The 24,088-nt window shown below is 36.0% G+C and overlaps 1 protein-coding gene across 1 annotated transcript in view; it reads right to left on the bottom strand.

Moving 5' to 3' along the window:
* The window catches only part of OCA2 (OCA2 melanosomal transmembrane protein), a 539,713-nt gene extending 517,627 nt beyond the window's left edge, over positions 1-22,086 (bottom strand). The window contains exons 1-3 of the mRNA XM_069073057.1: positions 21,913-22,086; positions 7,942-7,952; positions 5,040-5,138 (exon numbers count right to left, since the gene is read on the bottom strand). Coding sequence (XP_068929158.1) covers positions 5,040-5,138; positions 7,942-7,952; positions 21,913-22,086 — 284 coding nt within the window. The remainder of the gene's footprint in view (positions 1-5,039; positions 5,139-7,941; positions 7,953-21,912) is intronic.
* Positions 22,087-24,088: the final 2,002 nt, after the last annotated feature.

Here is a 24,088-nt window from a genome sequence, read left to right as displayed (position 1 = left end):
AGCAAACTATTTGCTCTCTCTCTCATTTTGTTTCTTCTTCCTCGTTATTCATTCCATTGGTTATATTTCTTCTTTATAACTTGGCTAATGTTTAGTGTGAAGGTATATGTAGACCCTATATTGGAATGCATTCTGCCATGAGAGGGGGAAAAATTTTGGAACTCAAAAACTTGTGGAACTGAATGTTTTAAACTAACAGTAAATAAATCTTAAAAATGATAGTCCTCTGAATACTTAAAGATAACTGCCATTTCCTTTGAATACTTAAAGATAGCTTACCCTTTCCTCACCAAGACCTGTCTTCTCAGAGCCATCTGTCTATGTCTCTGTCTGTCTGTCTGTCTCTCTCTTTCCCTCTCTTTGTTAGCCAGCCTACACAAAAGCCTGGCTGCTTGAACCACATGGCAGCTCTAGCTGGTACACCATGGTGTCACATAGCAGCATCAGGCCCCAATTGAATGTGCTCTGTGAAGCACCATATATGACACCTAACATGGTTCTGGTGAGAGTGGCAGGTAGACAGCTTGTCCAAGCAGATAGAAAGCTGACCTTCTAAGTGAGGAGGACATATGGTTCAAGTCCAGTCTTTGATATGTACAGGCTGTGTGACTTTGGGCAAGGCACATAAACTCTCTAAGAGCAAAAATCATAAAAAGGTTGCAGGTCTGCCTCAGCTGAGGAAGTTTTCTTACAGGGGGTTCCTACCACTGATGAAATCCTAGATGAGGCCTAAAATGATGAATGTATTTAAGAAATGGTACTTCCCCAAGTAATTGACAGTGTTTAGCAACCTGTCCACCATGAGTGACCTGGGACTTTCTTCTTGGAACACAGTGGTGGCCTGAGAAAAGGTACCATCTGTTCCAACAGTCTCTAGTTTTGGTTATGCAGAAGTCTTTTTCTATGTCATAGTTCCCTTTGGCAGTCTGGTGAAGCTTATAACCCCACACAAGAAGAATGCTTTAGGAAATAATTGAAGAAACACTAAATTTCAGTTAGAAATAACCTGCTGCCTAGAGGCCAAACCTAGACTCTAGGTCAGGTATGGCCTTTTGACTGAATACAAGTTTTACAGAACAAATTCTTTTATTGAGGGGATTTATTCACTAAAGTTTGGATTCATTCAAAGGCTGCACTTGAGGACCTAGAGTCCCACATGCAGTCTCAAGGCCACAGGTTTCCCACCCTTGGGAAAATATAGTTTACAGACCCCTTGAAATCTATCCATAGGAGCCTTTTGTCTCCTTGGACCCAGGTTAAGAACTTCTATGCTATCATAGCAACTGAGCTCATTCTGGGGACTAGAAAGTAAGTGAAATAGGTGACTATTCTCAATGAACATATGTTGTTACCCTCTGTTCCTTTTTCCCAGGTCCAACATCTATCCCAAACAATGACAAGTATAACCATAGTCAAGCTCATTATTTTGCAAGAAGAGTTAGCACTTAATATTGAAAACATGCCACCTGAAGATACTACATGATTTGAATCTGGGGACAAATAGCAACACAATCCTGACATAAGAAATAAGAAAAGAGACCCACCCTTCAAAATGACTATGTCAACCTTTCAGGAAAAGAGTCGATCCCCAGACCTGCCCAGACTGATTTGTTTGTACTCACTGTGGTACGTGTTCAGTCCTTTAACCTCAACAACTGTTCATCTTTCTTTAAGTATTAAATACTGAATTCCATATCAATTCAAATCAACAAATACTTAACAGCAGCTTTATGGAAAACAGTGTATAACTGACTTCTAGGAAGGTATGTCTCGTTTTGATACAGAAAGGAAGAAAAAACATTTCATTTCTACAAACTTGGGACAAAACAATTTTTTAGATATTACAACTCTATTATACTTTGTTTAAATTTTTAAAGTTATTTTTATTTTTAAATTTATGTTTTGATTAGCTTGTTTTTGTGAATTCAGGCTCTTTCAAAACAGCTAATGTGGAATCCTGTGAGTTATAGCTGTGGTGCAAAAATGAGAAAAATTTAATGAGTAAATTGAAACACTGGTATTGATTCTAAGAGTCAGAGGGAAAGGAACTATTATTGTTTCTAAAAATAAAAGAGAATGAGACAAGAGGTCAAGTAGAAAAAAAACTTTCTGAGAAAAATATTCAATGTAGTGTTATAGGAACGTAAATTTTTAAGATCTTCCCTGCCCCTAGGTTAAGTGCACCTGGAGCCTATGGTGGGAGGCTTGTTTTTCAGGAAAGCCCATGCTTTGGTTCTTTGTGATTGGGCAGTGGGTCAAGAGGGTTGTTACATTCTCTGACCCAGGAGAAGGATATATAAGCCCTGATGGGAGGCTTTGCTTTGGGGCTCACTTTGAGAAGTGTTGTGTGACTTGACCAGACGAGACTCTGGGCAGCCGTTGAGAGACCCCCAGCTTTGAAAAACCCAAATGTTGAGGCTTCCCTCTCTGGTAACTGTGATTTGGTATGGATGTAATGCTTGGACAATTTGGAAGCCTGTCTGCTTGAACAAGATAAATGATATATTTGATTGATTAAAGCAAGATTGTTAACCCATTCTGAGTTGCTTTCCTTTAGAGAAGCAGATCTAAGAACCTGTGTTGGCAGCCACCCTGGGGACGCTGGGGTGCTTGCTGCTACATGTAGTAACAATATTGGCAAAAATGAAAGAGAAAAGATGAAGGGAATAAGCATTCTCACAGCACCTACTGTGTAAAAGGAACTGTGCTAAGCACGTTATAAATATTGTTTCACTTGATCCTCACAACAGCCTTTCAAAGTAGGTGCTATTATTAGTCATGTTTAACAGTTGAGGAAATTGAGGCTGAAACAGGTTAAGTGACTTGCCCAGGGTCACAGAGCTAGTAAGTATCTAAAGCTGAATTTGAACTCTGGTCTTAACTCCAGGGTCAATGTGACTATAATCCTTTTTTTTCTGTTACTATCCATAGACTGATAAGCATGAAAACTAGGCAACGTGGAGCTAGAAGGAATGGCAAGACTGTTCAAGTACTTTCATAGCTGTGGTGGAAGGAAACCACAGGGGAATGAGAAGCAGATTGCAAAAGATTTTCATGGCAAGCTGCATAGAAACCTTGAAATACATCAATTCTGTAAATATGCCTTGAGAAGGTTCTGACTCTAAGGCAGGGTTTTTTAATCTTTGGTGCCATGGGCCACTTGACAATCTGGTGAAACACATGGGCTTGACAGAATAATTTTTCAAATAATTGAACGAAGTTTTAATTTTAGTTAGAGGTGAGGCCCCTGAAATCTTCTCTCCTTTGGGGGTCTGTGAACCTCAGGTTAAGAACTCCTGATCTTGGAACAGCTAAGTGGTACAGTGTATAGAGCACCAGCCCTATAGTCAGGAGGACCTGAGTTCAAATCCAGCCTCAAGACACTTAACACTCACTAGCGATGTGACCTTGGGCAAATCACTTAATCCCAATTTCCCTGGCTTCCCCCTCCAAAAAAAAAGAGCAAAAAAAAGTTTAAAAAAATTAACTCCTGATCTAATGTATAAGTTTCAGAGGGAATTGGAAGGTGAAGTTCTATTCATGAGTGGAATAATAACTAAATTTTACTTTATTTTTTACACATCTTCATACTTAACTTATTTTTCCCCTCAATAGTATTTTATTTTTTCTAATTACATGTAAAAATAGTTTTCAACATCAATTTGTGAAAAATTTTCAGTTCCAAATTTTTCTCCCTCCCTTTCCTCTCCCCTCCCCAAGACATCAAGCAGTCTAATATAGGTTATACATGTACAATCATGTTAAACATATTTCCACATTAGTCATGTTGTGAAAGAAGAATCAGAATGAAAGGAAAAAACTATAAGAAAAAAAAAGAAAATAGTATGCTTCTATCTGCAATCAGACTCTATAGTTCTTTGTCTGGATCTGGTTAGCATTTTGTTTTTGGGATTGTTTTGGATCATTGGATTGTTAAATCTATCATAGTTAATCATCACACAGTGTTACTGTTACTGTGTACAATGTTTTCTTAGTTCTGCTCACTTCACTCAGCATTAGTACATGTAAGTCTTTCTAGGTTTTTCTGAAATCTGCCTGCTCATCAATATAGCTAAATTTTTATAGTGCTTATTGTGTTCTAGACATTGTGCTAAGCACTTTACCATTGTTATCTCACATTGATCCTCACAACAATCCTGGGGAGGTGGGGAAATAGGTGTGATTACTGTCCCCATTTTGCAGATGAGGAAATGGAAGCCAACAGAGGTAAAGAGACTTGCCCAGGATCACATAGCTAGTAAATGTCACAGGCTGGATTTGACCTTGTCTTCCTGACTCCAAGCCTAGCCCTCTATCACAACCACTTAGCTACCTGACCAGATTATAGAGTTAGAACTGGCAAGAACATTAGAGGTCTTTGGGTTCATTCCCTTCATTTAAGAGATAAAGAAACTGAGACCCAGTTAGGTGAAGTGACTTGCCCAAACTAATATTTATTGTAAAATAACCCATAGGTCTTGTGACTCAATTCTAGTGATCTGTTCTATTTGAAAATTATACTGTCTTTGTTTGGGGAGATGGGGAGAAGGGTGTTAGGACCTAGAGCTGTGGTTCCATCAGTGTAGGGAATGTCTGATCAGGAAACCATTACTACTGATGTAGACCAGTACCCTCCCTCCGACTACTAGGCTACTTAATAATTTAGTCACCTGGGGACATTGAGAGGTTTAGTGACTTTCCCAGGCTCAGCTCACACAGTATGTGGCAGGGACTTGACTCCCATTCTGGTTTTCCTAATTCCTAGGCTTATTCTCCAACTAGACAGTCAATATGCATTTATAAAGTGCCTTCTATGTGTCAGTAACTGCTGCTTCTCAAAATTACTTTGTATATACCCTATTCTCACAGTAAAATGTTAGTTTACTGAGGGCAGGGGCTCTCATTTGCATTCCTACTCTCTCCAGTACAGTGCCTAGTACAGTGTAGCTTAGCACACAGTAGGTACTTAGTAAATGTTTAATGGATTCAAGTGACAATTAGTATGCAGTCACGCTCAAGAATGCAGAGAAAATCCTCACCCATTTTCTTCTGAGGAAGTCTTCAACAAAGGAGTCTTTTCAGTAAAGCAGCCATCCTTAGACCTAGAACTGAAGAATTTGGGGAAAGTAAAGTGGGACCTAAAAAAAGAAAAAGGAAGAATAATGAATTACACATGCAAAAGAAAATTAATGTATTCCTAGCTGAGAGTCAGATTAACAAGGGACTATGCTCAAACCACATTTTACATTTTTACATTTTACATTTCAACTCTCCTTAAAAGTTATAAGGAATGAATTTTCAGAAGCTTGGAGTGTTTAGAAGGGAAGATGAAATGTGATCGCTTTATAGTCATAAACTAGATTTGATTCTTAAAGCATAAATCATCATAAGAACTAAAGTATCATGGGGACACATAATTTTAGAATCACTTAACATTAACAATAGCTTTCTGACCACCTATGCTATTCGAAGCAGAACTTTTAATCAAAAGAAATCTTGAAGCTCTGGTGGGCCTTTTTATAGATAGAAATTTCTGTTTCCTAAGGTCATACTATAACCATAGTAAAAAGAAAGAAAGAAACCAACTAGTTACTTCAGTTAAAAGACAAAATAGCAGATGCCAAATATGGCAAGAATAGAAAGGCCAAAAGAAAATAGGAACATGTGCTTTCATATACAAAGCAAAAAATCACATAACTTGCCCATTGAGTAGGTTTTCCTTTTCTTTTTCTTTTTTTTTCTTTTTGGAGGGGAGAAAGTAGGGCAATTGTGGTTAAGTGACTTGCCCAATGTCACACAGCTAGTAAGTGTTAAGTGTATGAGGCCAGATTTGGACTCAGCTCCTCCTGACTGTGGGCTGGTGCTCTATTCACTGTACCACCTAGCCACCCCAGGGTAGGTTTTTCTTAAAGGACTTTGTGAAAAATATACAATAACTTGCAAAGTTATCTATTTCACATCTATATAAATAAGATTAAGATTAAAACAATCTTCATATCTTTTCTTTTGACTTAGTAATCTAAAGATACATCACATGATATACTAGCCTTGTGGTTTATTAAAATAACAATAATAAGTAGAAATATTTAATATTTAAACCAATAGTCTACCTTTCTCAGTGGAGTTTAGAACACTCTTCAAATGCTGGACTTTACCCTTGAAAAGGGAATAAAATGATTACTTTCCAGAATTTGTCTAATTCATGTGTTCAATTCATTTGTTCAAATGTGCCATAAAGTATTTTTGTAAAATGTCTTGCTATATTTTTTTCCTCACAGACCAATTCTCTCTAATCTGATAGCAAATTATTCCAAACCAAAAAAATCAAGAATTTTCATCTTCATCTTACAAAATAGGAAAATTCCAATTCAATTTAAAAGCCTTTATTAAGTACTTACTAAGTTTTTAAGGCATTGTGGTAGGTGGTGGGATAAAAAAAAAATCATCCCTACCTTCAAGAAGTTGGCATCCTACTGGAATTTTACCACATGTGCACAGATAAATAAAAATAAACATATAAAGACAAGAGGAAGACCACTGATAACTAGTAACAAGAATGGTGCTGAAGGAGGCCAGCTCTCCCACAAAAACCCCAGCTAGGACCTAACAGGGCACTAGATTGAATAATAATCAAGAAAACCAAGGACAACACCAGGAAGCTACTCTGTCCAAACAAACACTACACAAGAAGATGAGAAGTTAAGCCTGCAGGAACATAGCAAAGGATTCCATGTGTGGGATGAGTTCTAATTAATAGGACCTAAAGCTGGGTTATTGAGTTTCTCTCAATTAATAAGCATTTATTTTCCCTCCCTCTTATTAATTTTTTTTAAAAAACATAACAAATAAACCATCAAGAAAGACAAAGTCAAACATTGGCATGTACAAAAATATATGTCTAATTCTATCTCTTGAGTGCATCATTTCTTTGTCAGGAGACTGGCAGGATACTTCATCACTGGTCCATTGAATTCATGGTTGATCATTGCATTGATCAAAGTTTGTGAGTCTTGTAAAGTTGTTTCTCTTTACAATGTAAACAGGAGTTAAAGTTTGTAGGATCCCATCCCCACAGGAAGATGAATTCTACCAAACACTTAAAGAACAATTAATTCCAATACTATTAAACTATTTGGAAAAATAGCCAAAATAAAGAGTCCTACCAAATTCCTTTTATGACACAAATGTGGTGCCGATACCTAAACCAGTAAGAGCCAAAACAGAGAAAGAAAATTATAGATTAAGTTCCCTGATGAATATTGATGCAAAAAAATGTAAATATAATACCAGCAAGGAGATAACAACAACATATCACAGGGATTATACACTATGACCAGATGAGAATTATTTAGGGATGTGGGACTGGCTCAAATTAGGAAAACTATTAGCATAATTGACCATATCAATAACAAAACCAACAAAAATCATATGGTTGTTTCAATAGATGCACAAAAATGTTTGACAAAATAATACACCCATTGTTATTTTTTAAAAAATTAGAAAGCATAGGAATAAACGGAGCTTTCCTTAAAATGATAAGAAGTATCTATCTAAAACAATCAGCAAGCATTATCTGTAATGGAGATAAACTAGAACCCTTCCCAATAATCAGGAGAGAAGCAAAGATACCCATTACCACCATTATTATTCAATATCGTACTAGACATGCTAACTATAGCAATAAGAGAAGAAAAATAAATTCAAGGAACTAGAATAGGCAATGAGGAAACAAAACCATCCCTTTTGCAGATGATATCATGGTATACTTAGAGAAAACTAGAGAATCAACTAATTGAAATCATTGACAATTTTATTAAAGGTGTAAGATATAAAACAAACCCACGGAAATCATCAGTATTTCTACATGTTCCCAACAAAGTCCAGCAGCAAGAGATAAAAAGAGAAATTCTATTTAAAATAACTGCAGACAATATAAAATACCTGAGAGTGACCTGTCAAGATAAAGCAGGAGCTCTGTGGACACAATTAACAAAACACTGTTCACACAAATGAAGTCAGATCTGAAAAACTGGAAAAAATAGTCATTGTTCAGGGGAAGGTGTAACCAATATAATAAAACATTACAATTTTATTTAAGTTAATTTACTTATTCAGTGCCATACCAATTCATCTACCAAAAAATATGTTGTTGAGCCAGAAAAAAATAATAAAATTCATCTGGAAGAAAAAAGGTCCAGAATATTTGAGTAATTGATGAAAAAAAAATGTGAAGGAAGATGGACTAGCCATAGAAGATCTCAAAATGTATTATAAAGTGGTAATCATCAAAAATAATCTGGTACTGGTTAAGAAATAGAGTGGCAGATCACTGGAATAGATTAGGTACACAATACACAGTAGTAAATGAACATAATAATCTAGTGTTTGGTAAACCCAAAGATTCAAGCTTTTGGGACAAGAACTCACTATTTGACAAAAATTTCTGGTTAAAACTGGAAAATAGTATGGTAAAAAAAAAATTAGATATAAACCAATATCACACTTTACAAACAAGATAAAGTAAAATTGGCACATTATTTAGACATAAAGAGTCATACCATAATCAAACTAGGGAAGCAAGGAATAGTTAACTTGACAGATCTATGGATAAGGGAAATATTTGTGAACAAACAAGAAATAGAGAGCACTATGTGATATAAAATGGATATTGATTATGCTAAATTTAAAAGTTTCTGCTCAAACAAAAGCAATGCAGACAAGATTAGAAGGGAAGAAGAAAGCTGAAAAGATTAGGGGCAATTGTCTCAGATGAAGTCCTCATTTTCCAAATATTTAGAAAACTGAGTCAAATTTGTAAGAATACAAGTCATTCCCCAATTGATAAATGGTCAAAGGATATGAACAGGCAGTTTTCAGACAAAGGAATAAATGCTATTTATAGCCATTTTAAGAAAAAATTTTAAATCACTATTTGATTAGAGAAATGCAAGTTAAAACAACTCTGGGGTACCATCTCACACCTATCAGACTAGCTAATATGGCAGAATACAAAAGTGATAAATATTGGAGAGAATGTGGGAAAATTAAGGTACTAACACATTGTTGGTGTAGTTGTTGAACTGATCCAACCATCCTGGAGAGCAAATTGATTCCTTTTGACTCAACAATGTCACTGCTAGGTCTATATCCCAAAGGGATAAAAAAAAGGAGGGGGGGGAAGGACTTATTAGTACAAAAATATTTATAGAAACTCTTTTTGTGGTGGCAAAGAATTAGAAATTAAAAGGGTCTCCATCATTTGAGGAATGGCTAGAGAAGTTGTAGCATATGATTATGATAGAATACTATTGTGTTATAAGAAATGGTGAGCAGGGTGATTTCAGAAAAACAGTCATATGAAAATATGTTGAAACAAATTTAAAAAGTTTCGAAGCAATGAGCTCGGAGATTTTTGAGTAAAGAAATGAGATGAATATCAGTTTTGGTAAATGTGTAGAGAATGGATTGAGGTGGAGGGTAGTTGGAAACCAGAGGAAGAAAGAACCATTAAGAGGCTTTAATGGTGTGATGAGGGGCTTAACTAGGGTTGTTTTCTGTGTAAGTAAAGAGAAAGGGACAGATTGAAGAGATGTTGGAAAGATCTAAGTCACAAATCCTAGCAATCGCTTGGAATGTAGGGTGAATCAGTCACTATGCATTTTTACAGCACATGTGTCAAGCACAGTGCTAAGTACCTGTTTCTTTGTTATCGAACATTGCTATTATGGTCCTTCAGGTATTTCTACCATAATCAGGAATACAAAGAGAGACACAAGGCAGTCTCCACCCTGGAGAGCTCACAACCTAGTAAGGTAAGCAAAGCGCCATGCTCAAACAAGCTCAATAAAGGATAAATAGGGAAGACTTACAAGGAATTATGATTGAGAGCTGTGAATGAGAGTGGGGAGGTGAAGTTGACTCTGAGTTCAAAGCTTGGGTGCCTAAAAAGAGCAGCTGGGCCGTTTTAAAGAACCATAGACTGGAGGGGTGCAATATGATGAGTTCTGTTTTAGACAAAGTGAATTTGAGGTAGTACTGGAGTATCTAGCAATCTGACAGTCACTTGGTAATACTGGTCTGTGGTTCAGGAGAGAAATGAGGGCTAGCTGACTCCATCGACAGGGTGCTGGCCCTGGAGTCAAGAAGACTTGAGTTCAAATCCAGACTCAGACCTTTACTAGCAATGTAACTCTGAGGAATCCACTTAAACCTGTTTGCCTCAGTTTCCTCATCTATAAAATGAATGGGAGAAGGAAATGGCAAACCACTCCAGCAGCTTTGCCAAGAGAATGCCAAATAGGGTCATGAAGACTCAGAAGTGACTAACAACAATCTGCAGAGATATTATAAGTGAGTGCCTAGAAGCTGAGGAAATCACCATAAGAGAATACAGAGAAAGTGCATCATTACAGGGAAGATCTTGCTTTGTAAAAACAAGGAACATTAATAAGAAGAAGCTAAACCTGTTCATTTGTATCAGTTGCCTCATCTACCTGTTTCTTTGTTATCGAACATTGCTATTATGGTCCTTCAGGTATTTCTACCATAATTTATAATTAACCTGTGGTAAGTGATTACCAGAATATTTTTTGCCATGATTCTAAATCACTTGAACTCTGAATCTAGAGATGAAGCTTATCAATCAAAATTTACATTTTTAGTTCAATACCATCACATAATGTTTTAGATTCATCCTTTTCCTTGGCCTTGAGTAGAGAAGTGAATGCAGGAAACTTAGTGAATGTACCTATCCTCCATTGCTTGAGGAGGCCTTGCTGATTTTACTATTCTAAGGATTTTAAGAATTAGAATGCAATAGATCTGATTCAGAGCCAGCCCCATGCCGTGTCTAGTCCCCAGTCTCAAAGGAAATATAAGCATGAAGCACCTGCATAAGACTTTTGCACTTGAAACTTAATTAAAGGCAAGAAAATTTATGAGGTTTACATTTTTCCTGACCTTTTGCCCCTTCTTTAAATAAAATCCCACTGACATTTCTCTGACTGAATGTCTAAGACTACAATTACTCTTCAACATCACTCTTCATGGGTGATCCGCAGGCTGATTTAAAATGTAAATATTAGGGTGGGTTGGATTTTTTTTTTCAGAGAAACTACTATGTAGCAGTATACAATCTTGTACTTTTAAATTAAATTTTTGAACTTCTATTTACTTCTACTAAATTTAATTTTATTAGATTTGGTAAAATAAAAGGTCTGCTAAGACCTTTTTTTGGATTCTATCATCCAATATATTAGTTATCTTTCACAGTTTTGTCACTGTTTGAAATTTTATAAGCATGAAATCTACACATCTACATAGAGCATTGATTATATATATATATATATATATATATATAATCAAGATTTAGAACTTCTACATTAAAGGATTGGATGACTAGAAATATGATATTCAAGAGGCAAAGAAGCTAGAATTGTAACCAAGAATTACAACCAGGAAAATTGAGTATAGTCCTTCGGGGGAGGGGGGATGGACATTTAATGAACTACAGAACTTTGAGGCATTCTTGATGAAAAGACCAGAGCTGAAATGAAAATTTTATTTTCAAATACAAAACTCAAGAGAAGCATAAAAAGTAAATAGGAAAGAGAAATCATAGGGAATTTGGTAAAGTTAAACTTTTACATTCCTACATGGGACTATAATACTTGCAAATCCTAAGAACTTTATCATTATTAGGGCATTTAGAAATAAACAGAGGGCATAGCTATAAGTTGACTATGATGCAATGATATCCAAAAACATAAAATTAATGGGTGAGAAAGAGGGATACACTGGGAGAAGGGGGAAGGGAGGAATAGGATGATGTAAATTGTTTCACATAAGAGAGGCACAAAAGTAGAGAAGAACATGGGGGGAAGGGTTTAATGGTAGCAAGAAATACATTAACCTTATCATCATAATTGGCTGAAAGAGAGAATAACATACTCAGTTGGCTATAGAAATCTACCTTATCCTATAAGGAAGTAGAAGGGGAGGAGAAAAAGAGAAAGCAAAGCTTATAGAAGGGAGTTTAGATTGGAGGAAGTGGGTTCAGAAGCAAAACACTTTTGAGGAGGGACAGAGTGAAAGGAAAGAGAAAGAAACATAAATGTCAGGGGGAGGGGTGGGATGGAGGAAAATACACAATGAGTGATCATAACTGTGAATGTGAACGGGTTTAACTCACCCATAAAACAGAAGTGGATAGCAGAGTAGATTACATGATTACATAAAGGGTGATATGATAAGCAAATTAAGGAAGTGTGGAATAGTTTAACTGTCAGATCTATGGAAAAGAGGACAATTTATGACCAAACAAGAGACAGGGAGCATTATAGAAGACAATTTTTATTGCATTAAATTAAAAAAGGTTTTGCATAAACAAAAGCAATAGAAGAAAAGAAGAAAACTGAGGGAGTGGGAATGCATATAAATTTCTTTGATAAAGGCCTCATTTCTCAATATATAGAGAACTGAGTCAAATTTATAAGAATATATGTCATTCCTCAACTCATAAATAGTCAAATTATATGAATAGGCAGTTTTCAGAAAATGGAATAAAAGTTGTCTATAGTCACATGAAAAAAATGCTCTAAATCACTATTCATTAGCTCCGAGGTACCATCTCAGATTAACTCAGATTAACTAAAATGACAGGAAAAGAGAATGACAAATGCTGACGGGGATGTGGGAAAATTAGGACATTAATGTACTGTTGGTGGGGTTGTGAAGTGACCCAAACATTATAGAGAGCAATTTGGAACTATGTCCAAAGAGCTATACAACTATTCATTCCCTTTGATCCAGAAGGACCTCTACTAGGTCTCTGTCCTTAAGGGAATGAAAAAAGAGTAAAAAGAAAAGGACCCATTTGGACAAAAACATTTACTGCAGTTCTATTGTAGTGGCAAAGAATTGGAAGATGAGGGGATGCCTATCAAGTGAGGAATGGGTTAACGATTTGTGGTATATGATTGTAATGGAATACTATTGTGCTATGAGAAATGATGAACAGGATGCTTTAAGAAACACGTGGAAAGGCTTACATGAACTGACTCAAAATGAAATTAACAAAACCAAGAAAACATTGTATACAGTAACATAAATACCACATTACAATCAACTGCAAATGACCTAGCTATTCTAAGACATTCTGAAGGGTTTATGATGAAAAAAGGCTATCCACCTCTAGAGAAAGAAGTGATGAAATCTGGATGTATAATGAAGCATCATTTTTTTTAATTTCTTTATTTTTCCTGAAGTTTTGTTGGTCAGTTTTCTTTCACAACATAACTAGTATGGAAATATGTTTTGCATGACCACACATGTATAACCTATATCAAATGGCTTGCCTTCTCAATGAGGGGGGAGGGAAAGGAGTAAAAGAATTTGAAATTAAAAAGTTTTTAAAACAAGTGTAAAAATGTTTTATATGTATTTGGAAAAATAAAAATTTAAAAGATTGCAATAAAAAAGAAAAAGAAATACAACTGTTCTATACTCTTCAAAGTCATCATCTCTAGGTAAAAACTAACAAAAAAGAACCAGAACATCTGATCCAAACAAATTATTAAAAAATGTGAGAGAAGATTTGCCATAGTGGGTAGCACTACTAGGAGACAAGGAAAAATTCTACCTTCAGTACTTTCTTTTTTGTTTTGTTTTTCAATTTGGCAGCATAAGGGGGGGGGGGTCCTTTTCCTGTCTCATTTATATTGCCTAAACAGAATTTGAATTCTTTATAGTCTAAAGTGAAGCACCTTGGACAGCATCTCTGGGCAAAGCAGGTACTAGAGCACAGTGCTATCCTACATAAAGTACTTAAATCCAATTCTACTGCATGTCATGACATCACCTCTCTGATGTCATGGTCCCCTTCAAGAACAAAGGACAAACAGCAACCTCAGTGCTCTCTAGCTGATTATCCATACCAATATGCCAGAATGAAACACTATTAAATTCCCTATTCTTCAAGATGTTTTATCATAATCTGAAGTGTTATAAAGGTCACATTGCTGTGCTATTCCAAAAATAATTAGCATGTACATGATGACTAACACATATGCATTTGGGTTTAGAAAAATCAGGTCTATAAGTAGGTCTAATTTTAGTTATCCCTTGAATGGAGAATAGCAGAAGTAAGAATAATCCTTGATGGTCGGTTATTCCTAAATTAGTTCTTTAATATTTATATGTTCTTTTGTCCATAGTTTTGTATAATTCACAACATTTTGAACAAAATAATAAGTAAAAAAGATTTGAATTTCTCCATCTTGCCTTGTTGATAGAGCTGTAAGGATTTTATCATTACCTATATTCCTGAAAATCAGAGTCTTAATGAGCATGGTGGTAACATTCCTATAATCTCTTAGAAAGAGGCTAAGACTGGTAGACTACTTGAGTTTGGGAGTTCTGAGTTTCAGTAGTGCTAAAGTTGGTCAAGTATCTGTACTAAATCTGGCACCAAAACAGTGATCTCCTGAGAGTGAAGGGCTACCAGACTACCTTAGAAGGGGTAAACTATCCCAGATAGGAAAAGGAACATGCCAAATTTCTCCACTGTTGCTGATTATCAGTGGGATAGAATGTGACCACTACAATTCCAGTTTGGGCAAGGTAGGGAAATTCAGTTTAAGAAAACTCAAAAGCCTCAATCCAGGGTAAGGGAGGGAAAGAATACAACTTCAAATTTTTTTCTTCCATGCTAGGAATAGAAAAAATAACTTCTTAAGACTGTTAGTTCCATAAGTGCTCATTGAACACCTACTAGAAGCACAGTTCAATTGGGTGCCATCTTAAGCAGAACTAACCACTCTTTAAGTTATCTGTCTTTCTGACTCACAACTTCATTAAAAGTATATGAAATCATAGGATCATAGATATAAAACCAGAAAGAGATCTCGAATGCCATCTAGTCCATAAGTTCCCAAAGAGTTCACTACCACTCCTGGGGGTGCTGGGCAGGGTGCAATAGTAGTCTCAGGTGCTATTAGGGGCACTGAATAAAAATAAGGGGGTGATGGAAGCATAAGGAAAAAAAGAAAAGAAATTTTTGGAAAACCATTCAAACATGTTTCATCTGTTGTATAATAGAGTTAAAGTCATAATGATTACATTTCTTTCTAAATAAACACACAAAATGCAAGTAAGTCTGCTGACAGGTCTTAACAAGCAAGTGTTGTCAAGCAAGCATGTAATGCATGTTGGTGGAAAGGCCAGGATATGGCAGGAATATGTGTGTAATGACTTGTTTACAATACGATACTATACAGTTACATGATGCATCATCAAAATTTCAGTGCAGGTAAAAAAACACAAATTCACAATAAATTATTAAATTTGAGAGGCATCATTTTAAAATATATATTTTATACTTTTTTGAAATGATGCAAAATTCAAAAAAAATGTTAAAGGGTTAAAGAAAGTAGATTTCCAGGGGTGTACAGAGTAATTTTTAAGGGGGACAGTAAGCCAAATAAGTTTGGGAACCTCTGATCTAGTCCAATTGTTTTTTACAGATGAAGAAAGTAAGATCCAGGGAAGTTAAACAACTTGCCCAAGGTCGCAAGATAATAAATGTCAGGGAAGAGATATGAACCCAAATTCTTTTAATATGTTCTTGTCATCTTAGCTGTCTTCCAATCCACATAATAGCTGTTGAGCTTCAGGCTGCCTGCAAGAGTGCAAAGGAAAATGTCAATCCAGAATTTAAGTGGGTAAAGTATGTAAGTTTCACCTTCAAGGTAAGTTGAAAACAAATGTCCCACAAATAAGCAACAACACATTTTATCCACTTTCACACAACTGAGAGCTAGTTACGTAAGTATTCTTTTTTTTTTTTTGGTCTTTATTAATTGGTTTACTTTTAGTTTTCAAGATTCATTTCCATAATTCCTTGAGTTTCAAATTTTCTCTCCGTCCCCTATCCCCCCTAGCGGCCTACAATCAACTATAGTATCTCCTAGTACTTTCACATTAAGCATTAGTCAGGTTGTAAAGAAGGACTGTATCAGACGGAATGAACAATGGGAAAGAGGAAACAAAACCAAACAAGAGAAAAAGAGCAGGTAGTTTGCTTCAGTCTGGGTTCAAACTCTGTTCTTTCTCTGGATATAAACATCTCTCTGCATCATAAGTCTTTTTGGGGTTGACTTCTAAACCTGGATTGCTGAGAAGAGTCCAGTCTATCAAAGTTGGTCATCACATATCTGTTGTGTCTGTAAGTATGTACAAATTTCTCCTGGCTCTACTCTTCTCACTCAGCATCAGTTCGTATAAGCCTCTCCAGGTAAATATGAAATCCATCTGCTCCTTGTTTCTTATAACACAATATAATTCCATTACATGCCTATACCACAACTTGTTCAGCCATTTCCCAATTGATGGGCACCCCCTTAATTTCCAATTCTTTGCCACCACAAAAAGAGCTGCTATAAATATTTTGTACATATGGGTCTTTTTCCCACTTCTATGATCTCTTTAGGATACAAACCTAGAAGTGGTATTGCTGGGTCAAAGAGTATGAAATTATTTATAGCCCTTTGGGCATAATTCCAGTTGCTCTCCAGAATGGTTGGATCAGTTCACAACTCCACCAGCAAGGCATTAGTGCTCCAATTTGTCCACATCCTCTCCAGCATTTGTCATTTTTCCTGTTTTGTCATCTTAGCCAATCTGACTGGTGAGATGTGGTACCTCAGAGTTGTTTTGATTTGCATTTCTCTAATCAATGCTGATTTAGAGCATTTTTTCATATGCTTATAAATATCTTTAATTTCTTCCTCTGAAAACTGCCTGTTCATATCATTTGATGATTTATCATTTGGGGAATGACTTGTATTCTTATAGATTTGACTCAATGCTCTGTATATTTTAGAAATGAGTCCTTTATCAGTGACACAGGTTGTAAAAATTCTTTCCCAATTTTCCACTCCCTCCTAATCCTGGTTACATTGACTTTGTTTGTACAGAAGCTTTTCAATTTAATGTCATCAAAATTATCCATTTTGCATTTTATAATGCTCTCTAATTCTTATTTGGTCATAAAGTCTTCCCCTCTCCACGAATATGGCAGGTAAACTATTCCTTGCTTTCCCAGATTGCAAACAGTATCAGCCTTTATACCTAGATCATGCACCCAGTTAGACTTGATTTTGGTAGATGGTGTTAGATAATGGTTTATGCCTAGTTTCTGCCATACTATATTCCACTTTTCCCAGCAATTTTTGTCAAATAGTGAGTTCTTATCCCAAAAGCTGGGGTCTTTGGGTTTATCAAACAGTAGATTATTGTAATCATTGACTACTGAGTCTCATGTACCCAATCTATTCCATTGATCCACTACTCTATTTCTCAGCCAGTACCAAGTAGTTTTGGGGACTGTTGTTTCATATTACAGATTAAAATCTGGTATAGGTAGTCCACCTTCCCTAGCATTTCTTTTCATTAATTCCCTTGATATTCTGGACCTTTTATTCTTCCAAATGAATATTGTTACTATATTTTTAGCTCTATAAAGTAGTTGTTTGGTAAATTTATTGGTATGGCACTAAATATATAATTTAATTTAGGTAAAATTGTCATTTTTATTAATATTAGCTGAACCCAGTTGTGAGCAATTGATGTCTTTCCAATTAGTTATATCTGACTTTGTGTAAAAAGTGTTGTGTAGTTGTGTTCATATAGGTCTTGCATTGTTTTGGCAGGTAGATCCCCAGATATTTTATAATGTCTACAGTAACTTTAAATGGGATTTCCCTTTCTATCTCTTGCTGTTGAATTTCATTAGAAATATAGAGGAATGCCAAAGATTTATGAGGGTTTATTTTATATCCTGCAACTTTATCAATTTTATTTATTGCTTCAAGTAGTTTTTTACTTGATTCTCTAGGATTCTCTAAGTATATCACCATATCATCTGCAAAGAGAGATAGCTTGGTCTCTTCTTTGCCTAATTTGATTTCTTTGATTTGTTTTTCTTCTGCAATTGCTACTGCTAACATTTCTAGTACCAGATTGAATAAGAGGGGTGAGAGTGGACATCCTTGTTTTACCCTGATCTTATTGGAAATGCTTCTAGCTTCTCCCCATTACATGTAACACTTGCTGGTGGATTTAAATAGATGCTACCTATTATTTTAAAGAAGACTCCATTTATTCCTATACTTTCTAGTGTTTTTAATAGGAATGGATGTTGTATCTTGTCAAAAGCCTTTTCTGCATCTATTGAGATAATTATATGGTTTTTGCTAGTTTTATTGTTGATAAACAATTATACTGATGGTTTTCCTAATATTAAACCATCCTTGCATTCCTGGAATTAATCCTACCTGGTCAAAGTGTATTATTCTTGTGATAAGTTACTGTAGTCTTTTTGCTAATATTTTATTTAAAATTTTGCATCTATAGTGAAGAGGGAAATTGGTCTATGATTTTCTTTCTCTGTTTTATCTCTTCCTGATTTAGGTATCAGTACCATATTTGTGTCATAAAAAGAATTTGGTAGGACTCTTTCACTAATTTTCCCAAATAGTTTGCATAGTATTGGAATCAATTGTTCTTTAAATGTTTGATAGAATTCACTAGTGAATCCATCTGGCCCTGGAGATTTTTTCATAGGGAGTTCACTGATGACTTGTTCAATTTCTTTTTCTGAGATGTGGTTATTTAAATAATTTACTTCCTCTTCAGTTAATCTGGGCAACTTATATTTTTGTAAATATTCATCCATTTCACTAAGATTGTCAAATTTATGTGCATACAAATGGGCAAAATAATTCCTAATTATTGTTTTAATTTCCTCTTCATTGGTGGTAGATTCACCCTTTTCATTTTTGATACTTATAATTTGGTTTTCTTCTTTCTTTTTTTATCACATTGACTAATGATCTATCAATTTTATTGTTTTTTTTTTCATAAAACCAGCTCTTAGTTTTATTTATTAATTCAATAGTTTTCTTAATTTCAATTTTATTAATCTCTCCTTTGGTTTTCAGTATTTCTAATTTAGTATTTAATTGGGGATTTTCAATTTGTTCTTTTTCTAGCTTTTTCAATTGCATGCCCAATTCATTGACCTCCCTTTTCTCTAATTTATTCATGTATGCACTCAGGGATATAAAACTTCCCATAAGAACTGCCTTTGCTTCATTCCACAAATTTTGGTATGTTGTCTCATTGTTATCATTCTCTTGAATGAAGTTACTTATCGTTTCTATGATTTCTTGTTTGACCCACTCATTCTTTAGAATTAAATTGTTTGGTTTCTAATTAGTTTTTAGTCTGTCCTTCCATGGCCCTTTATTGCCTATGATTTTTATTGCATCATGATCTGGGAATGATGCATTTATTATTTCTGCCTTTCTGCATTGAATTGTGAGGTTTTTATGTCCTAGTACATGGTCAATTTTTGTGTATGTGCCATGTACCGCTGAGAAGAAGGTATTTTCCTTTTTATCCCCATTCAGTTTTCTGCAGAGAGCTATCACACCTACACTCTCTATAATTCTATTCACTGCCTTAACTTCTTTCTTGTTTATTTTGAGGTTGGATTTATCAAGTTCAGAGAGGAGGAGATTAAGGTGCCCCACTAGTATACTTTTGCTATCCATTTCTTCCTCTAATTCCCTTACCTTCTCCTCTAGGAATCTGGATGCTATACCACTTGGTGCATATATGTTAAGTAATATTATTGCTTCATTCTCAAAGGTGCCTTTTAGCAGGATATAGTTTCCTTCCTTATCTCTTTTAATTAGATCAATTTTTGCTTTTGCTTTATCTGAGATAAGGTTTGCTACCCCTGTTTTTTTTTTTTGCTTTAGCTAAGGCATAGTATATTTTACTCTACCCTTTTACCTTTATCCTGTGTGTATCTCTCTGTTTCAGATGTGTTTCTTGTAAACAGCTTATTGTAGGATTATGGTTTTTAATCCATTCTGCTATCTGCCTCTGTTTTATGGGAGAGTTCATTCCATTCACATTCACAGTTATGATTATTATCTGTTACTTTCCCTCCATCCAATTCCCTCCCCTGTTTATGCTTGTATTTTTCACCCCTTCTCCCTTCCCCTCCTTAATAGTTTTCCTTTTGACCACTGCCTCCATCAGTATTTCCTTATCAGCCCCTCTCCATTTTCCTCCCCTTCCCCATTACTTCTTTCATCCCTTCTAATCCCCCCCTTTCATAGCCCTTTCCCCCTCCTAATGCTTGTAGGATATTTTTATACTTAATGAAGTATGTTATTTCTTCTTCACATCAAGAGTGACAGGAACAAATTTCATGCAAAGCTCCTCTCCCTCCCCTCTTTCCCTCTTTTGTGATACTTTTTGCATCTCTTCTCCATAGAGTCCTATGCTTAACTGGTTGTGTTATTCCCTCCTTGCACCAGAACCAATGAGGGAAAAGCTCATATAATACTCATCTCCCTACCTTCTTTTCTTCTGTTATATTGTTTTTATGCCCCTTTGTGTGACATAATTTACTTTTTTTCCACTTCATTCATTCCTCTTCTTCCATTGCAGTTCCTTTGTAGCCCTTAATACGATTTTTTATTGTCATTTTGTGTAATTTATACTCATACCCTCTACTTGTCTATAAACAGTTTGCTCTTATTAAATAACAGTGTGTGTGTGTGTGTGTGTGTGTGTGTGTGTGTTTTCCTTGTTTACCTTTCTACATCACTGTTGCATCTTGTAATTGGAGGTTGAATTTTTCCATTGAGCTCTGGCTTTTTCATCAGGAAGGTCTGGAAATCTGTTATATCACTAAATGACCATATCTTTGCCTGGAAGAATATGTTCAGTCTTGCTGGGTAGGTGATCCTTGGTTGTAACCCGAGCTCTTTTGCTTCCAGAGAATTGTATTCCACTGCCACCAATCTTTCAGTGTAGAGGCTGCCAAATCCTGTGCGATCCTCACTGTGGTTCCTCAATATTTGAATTGTTTCTTTCTGGCCACTTGAAGTATTTTCTCTTTTCCCTGGTAGTTCTTGAGTTTGGCCACAACATTTCGAGGACTTTTCAGTTTGGGATCTCTTTCAGCAGGTGTCCGGTGGATTCTCTCGATTTCTATTTTACACTAAGGTTCTAGTATCTCAGGGCAGTTTTCCTTAATGAGCTCTTGGAGAGTGTTGTCCAGGCTCATTTTTTCATCATGATTTTCTGGTAGGCCTATGATTCTCAGATTCTCTCTCCTGGATCTGTTTTCCAGGTCAGTTATTTTTCCATTGAGGTATCTTACCTCTTTTTCTAATTTTTTGTTCTTGTTGTTTTGTTTGACTAATTCTTGGTTCCTCATAGAGTTATTTGCTTCAATTTGGTTGATTCTAGTTTTAGCAAATTATTTTCCTCAGTTAGTTTGTGGAGCTCCTTTTCTAGATCACACATTTTTCTTTTTAAGGAGCTGTATTCTTCATTATAATGTTTTTCTAATTTTGCAATTTTGATTTTAAAAGAATTATTCATTTTGTTTTCTATCTCTCTCATTTGGGTTTCAAAGTTCCTTCTGAGCTCATCTAGGAAAGCTTTCTGTGCTTGGGACCCATTCCCTGTAGATGTTTCAGCTGTGAGTGTGGAGTCCACATTGTCTCCCTCTGAATTTGGTTACTCCCTCTGAGGATAGTAGGACTCCAGAGTCTTTGTCTTTGCAGTCTGCTTTCTACCCATTTTGAGGCAGGGCCCTAGACATGCCCTTCCTCTAGGGTTCCCAAGGCTTTATTGTTTGGGGTTTTATCCTGGGGCAGTAATTACTATGTTTTCAGGGTCAGAGGGGGGCGTTGGAGCAGCTGAGGTTCACTCTGCCATCCTGGTCCTTGGAGGTCCTGATAAGGGCTTTTTAAATTTCTGGGCTATGGAGTGGTAGTCCCAGGAGTATTTGCTGCCCCTGCCAAGGGCCCTGAATTTGGTTTTTACCTTGCTCTTTCCAGTCCCAGCCCTTTGGTGATAGCCCTGGTAGTGGCCTTTGTGGTTGGTGGGACTCCTTCCCGCCCTCTCCTGCTCCCCCTCCTCCCATACACCCGCGCCCTCGCCTTCCCAGTCTGCATCTCTCAGAGCACCTGCACCATTGGCTTCCCAGACTGCCTCCATAAGTATTCTAATACTTAATTCTAGGTCGAGTTACAGAACATAGAAATATCTCACAGTGGAAAAAATGTGTACCTGCTAATTTTGCTAAAGAGGAAAGAAAACTGAGATCACTTCAAATGTTCATTCAATTTGAGGGATAAAATGGTATGTATCCAGAGAGAAGGTATAAGGATAGCCTGATTATCTAGAATTAATAAATCTTCAACTTCTATCTCAATATTCTAGCTTTTATAAAGCCCAAATTATACATTCTCAATTATCTTTTTCCTTCCATTTTTCTACAGCACTATTTTAAAAGAAAGTTCATCTCCCACATCATTTACACTTCACCTCTCATTTACATTTATAAAAGTATTGTATCATAAGAATTATCTGGTATACAGAATGTTTTTTTCTTCCAGAACATTTCCCTCAGGTCATATGTTGTGCTTTACAAAGCCTATGAAAGTTAGTCTAGTTTGACAAGTACAGATATGTTTCTGTCATCACATGCCTTCCTGAGAATCAGAGGTCTGCAAAGGTCTCACAAAAGTCTAGACCATTTAACTTACTTTATTTGCTCCTAACCTAGCCATGAAGAACTAAACTCAATGAGTATATTTACATGAAATAATATGGGGATTAATTCTCTGAGCCAAGTGCCTGACCCTTTTTTCTTCCCAATGGGGCTATCTTTACACTAGAAATGCTGTTGTTAATTAGAACATTTTTTAAAATGCAAGAATTAGATCCTAACCTATTGGCTTTTATGAAGTAAACATCTGGCTCATGAAAATAAGCCATGCCCAAATCACCCAGGACCCAAAAGAAACCAGGATGGGCCTAACGATTATTGGGCAACAATTCCAAGAGGAAATTTCATATTATCTGTCCCTTGTTATTGATGGATTGCCATGGACAAAAAATGCATTACCAAGCGCCCAGCCTATATGAAAGGAAACTCTCCACACTTACCTAAGCAGATCCTCAGAAAACAGACCTAATTTGTTGCTGAAAAAGACAATGAATGATTCTGAGTCGTGAAATACCATAGTTACTGGACAACTAAAGTTTCAGGTCACCCAAAAGTCAATGGAGAAGCACATGGTGTATGTAAGTGGATTGTAAAATCCTTCCTACAAGAGTTGCACAAGATGATGCGTCTAGACAGATAGATGGTGCAATAGAGACAGTGCTATCCCTGAAGTTAGGAGGACTTGAGTTGAAATTCGGCTTCAGATGATGGTGATTCTATTGAAGTCGTGTCATCTCTTTCTTCCTCAGTTTCCTCAACTGTAAATTGGGAACAATAATAGCACCTACTTCCTAGAGTTATTGTAGAGAACAAAATGAGATATTTGTAAAGCACTTTGCAAATCTTAAATAACTACAGAAATGATAATGATGGTGGTGGTGGTGGTGGTGGTGGTGGTGGTGGTGGTGGTAAAGAAAAGAAGTGGATGTTTTGTGATTTTTTTCACAGTTAGATATGGTTGGTATGATCATAGACTCATTAAAATATCAAAGAATCTCTTTTAAGGAAAGTTATTTTTAATTAGAGTAATTCACACTGATATCATGTATTTTCCTTTCAATGACCCTATGAGTAGTTAATACAAGCTTACTATACTCCTTTTACAAATTACGAAATTGATGCTCAGAGAAGGAAGATGACTTGTATATAGCCACATAGCTGTTGTTTGTCCTTTGTCCTCGAAGAAGACCATGACATTGGGAAGGTGATGCCATGACTTGCAAATAAGTTTGATTTAAGTGAAGGAGGGCTGTGCAGAGTGACCAGCCTCCCTCTCTCTTCTTTAGTCATCTGGGTCCAGTAGCCAGATGCAGATCATGAGGTCACATAGCTAATAAGCAGCCGAGCCAGCATGTGAATCCAAGTCCTCCAACTTCAAGTTCAATTCTCTTTATATTATACTATACCTGTTTTATATTTCTACTACATTGGCTCTCAAAGGACTGTAAGGAATTGCTGAATCTATTTGCTATTAAGGAGAATGTGAGA

The sequence above is a fragment of the Petaurus breviceps genome, unplaced genomic scaffold, assembly GCF_028583685.1.
Source record: "Petaurus breviceps papuanus isolate PSGF00001 unplaced genomic scaffold, PetGlider_PUasm1.0 90849, whole genome shotgun sequence".
In the NCBI taxonomy this organism is placed as follows: domain Eukaryota; kingdom Metazoa; phylum Chordata; class Mammalia; order Diprotodontia; family Petauridae; genus Petaurus; species Petaurus breviceps.
This window is presented reverse-complemented; position numbering and strand designations above follow the sequence as displayed.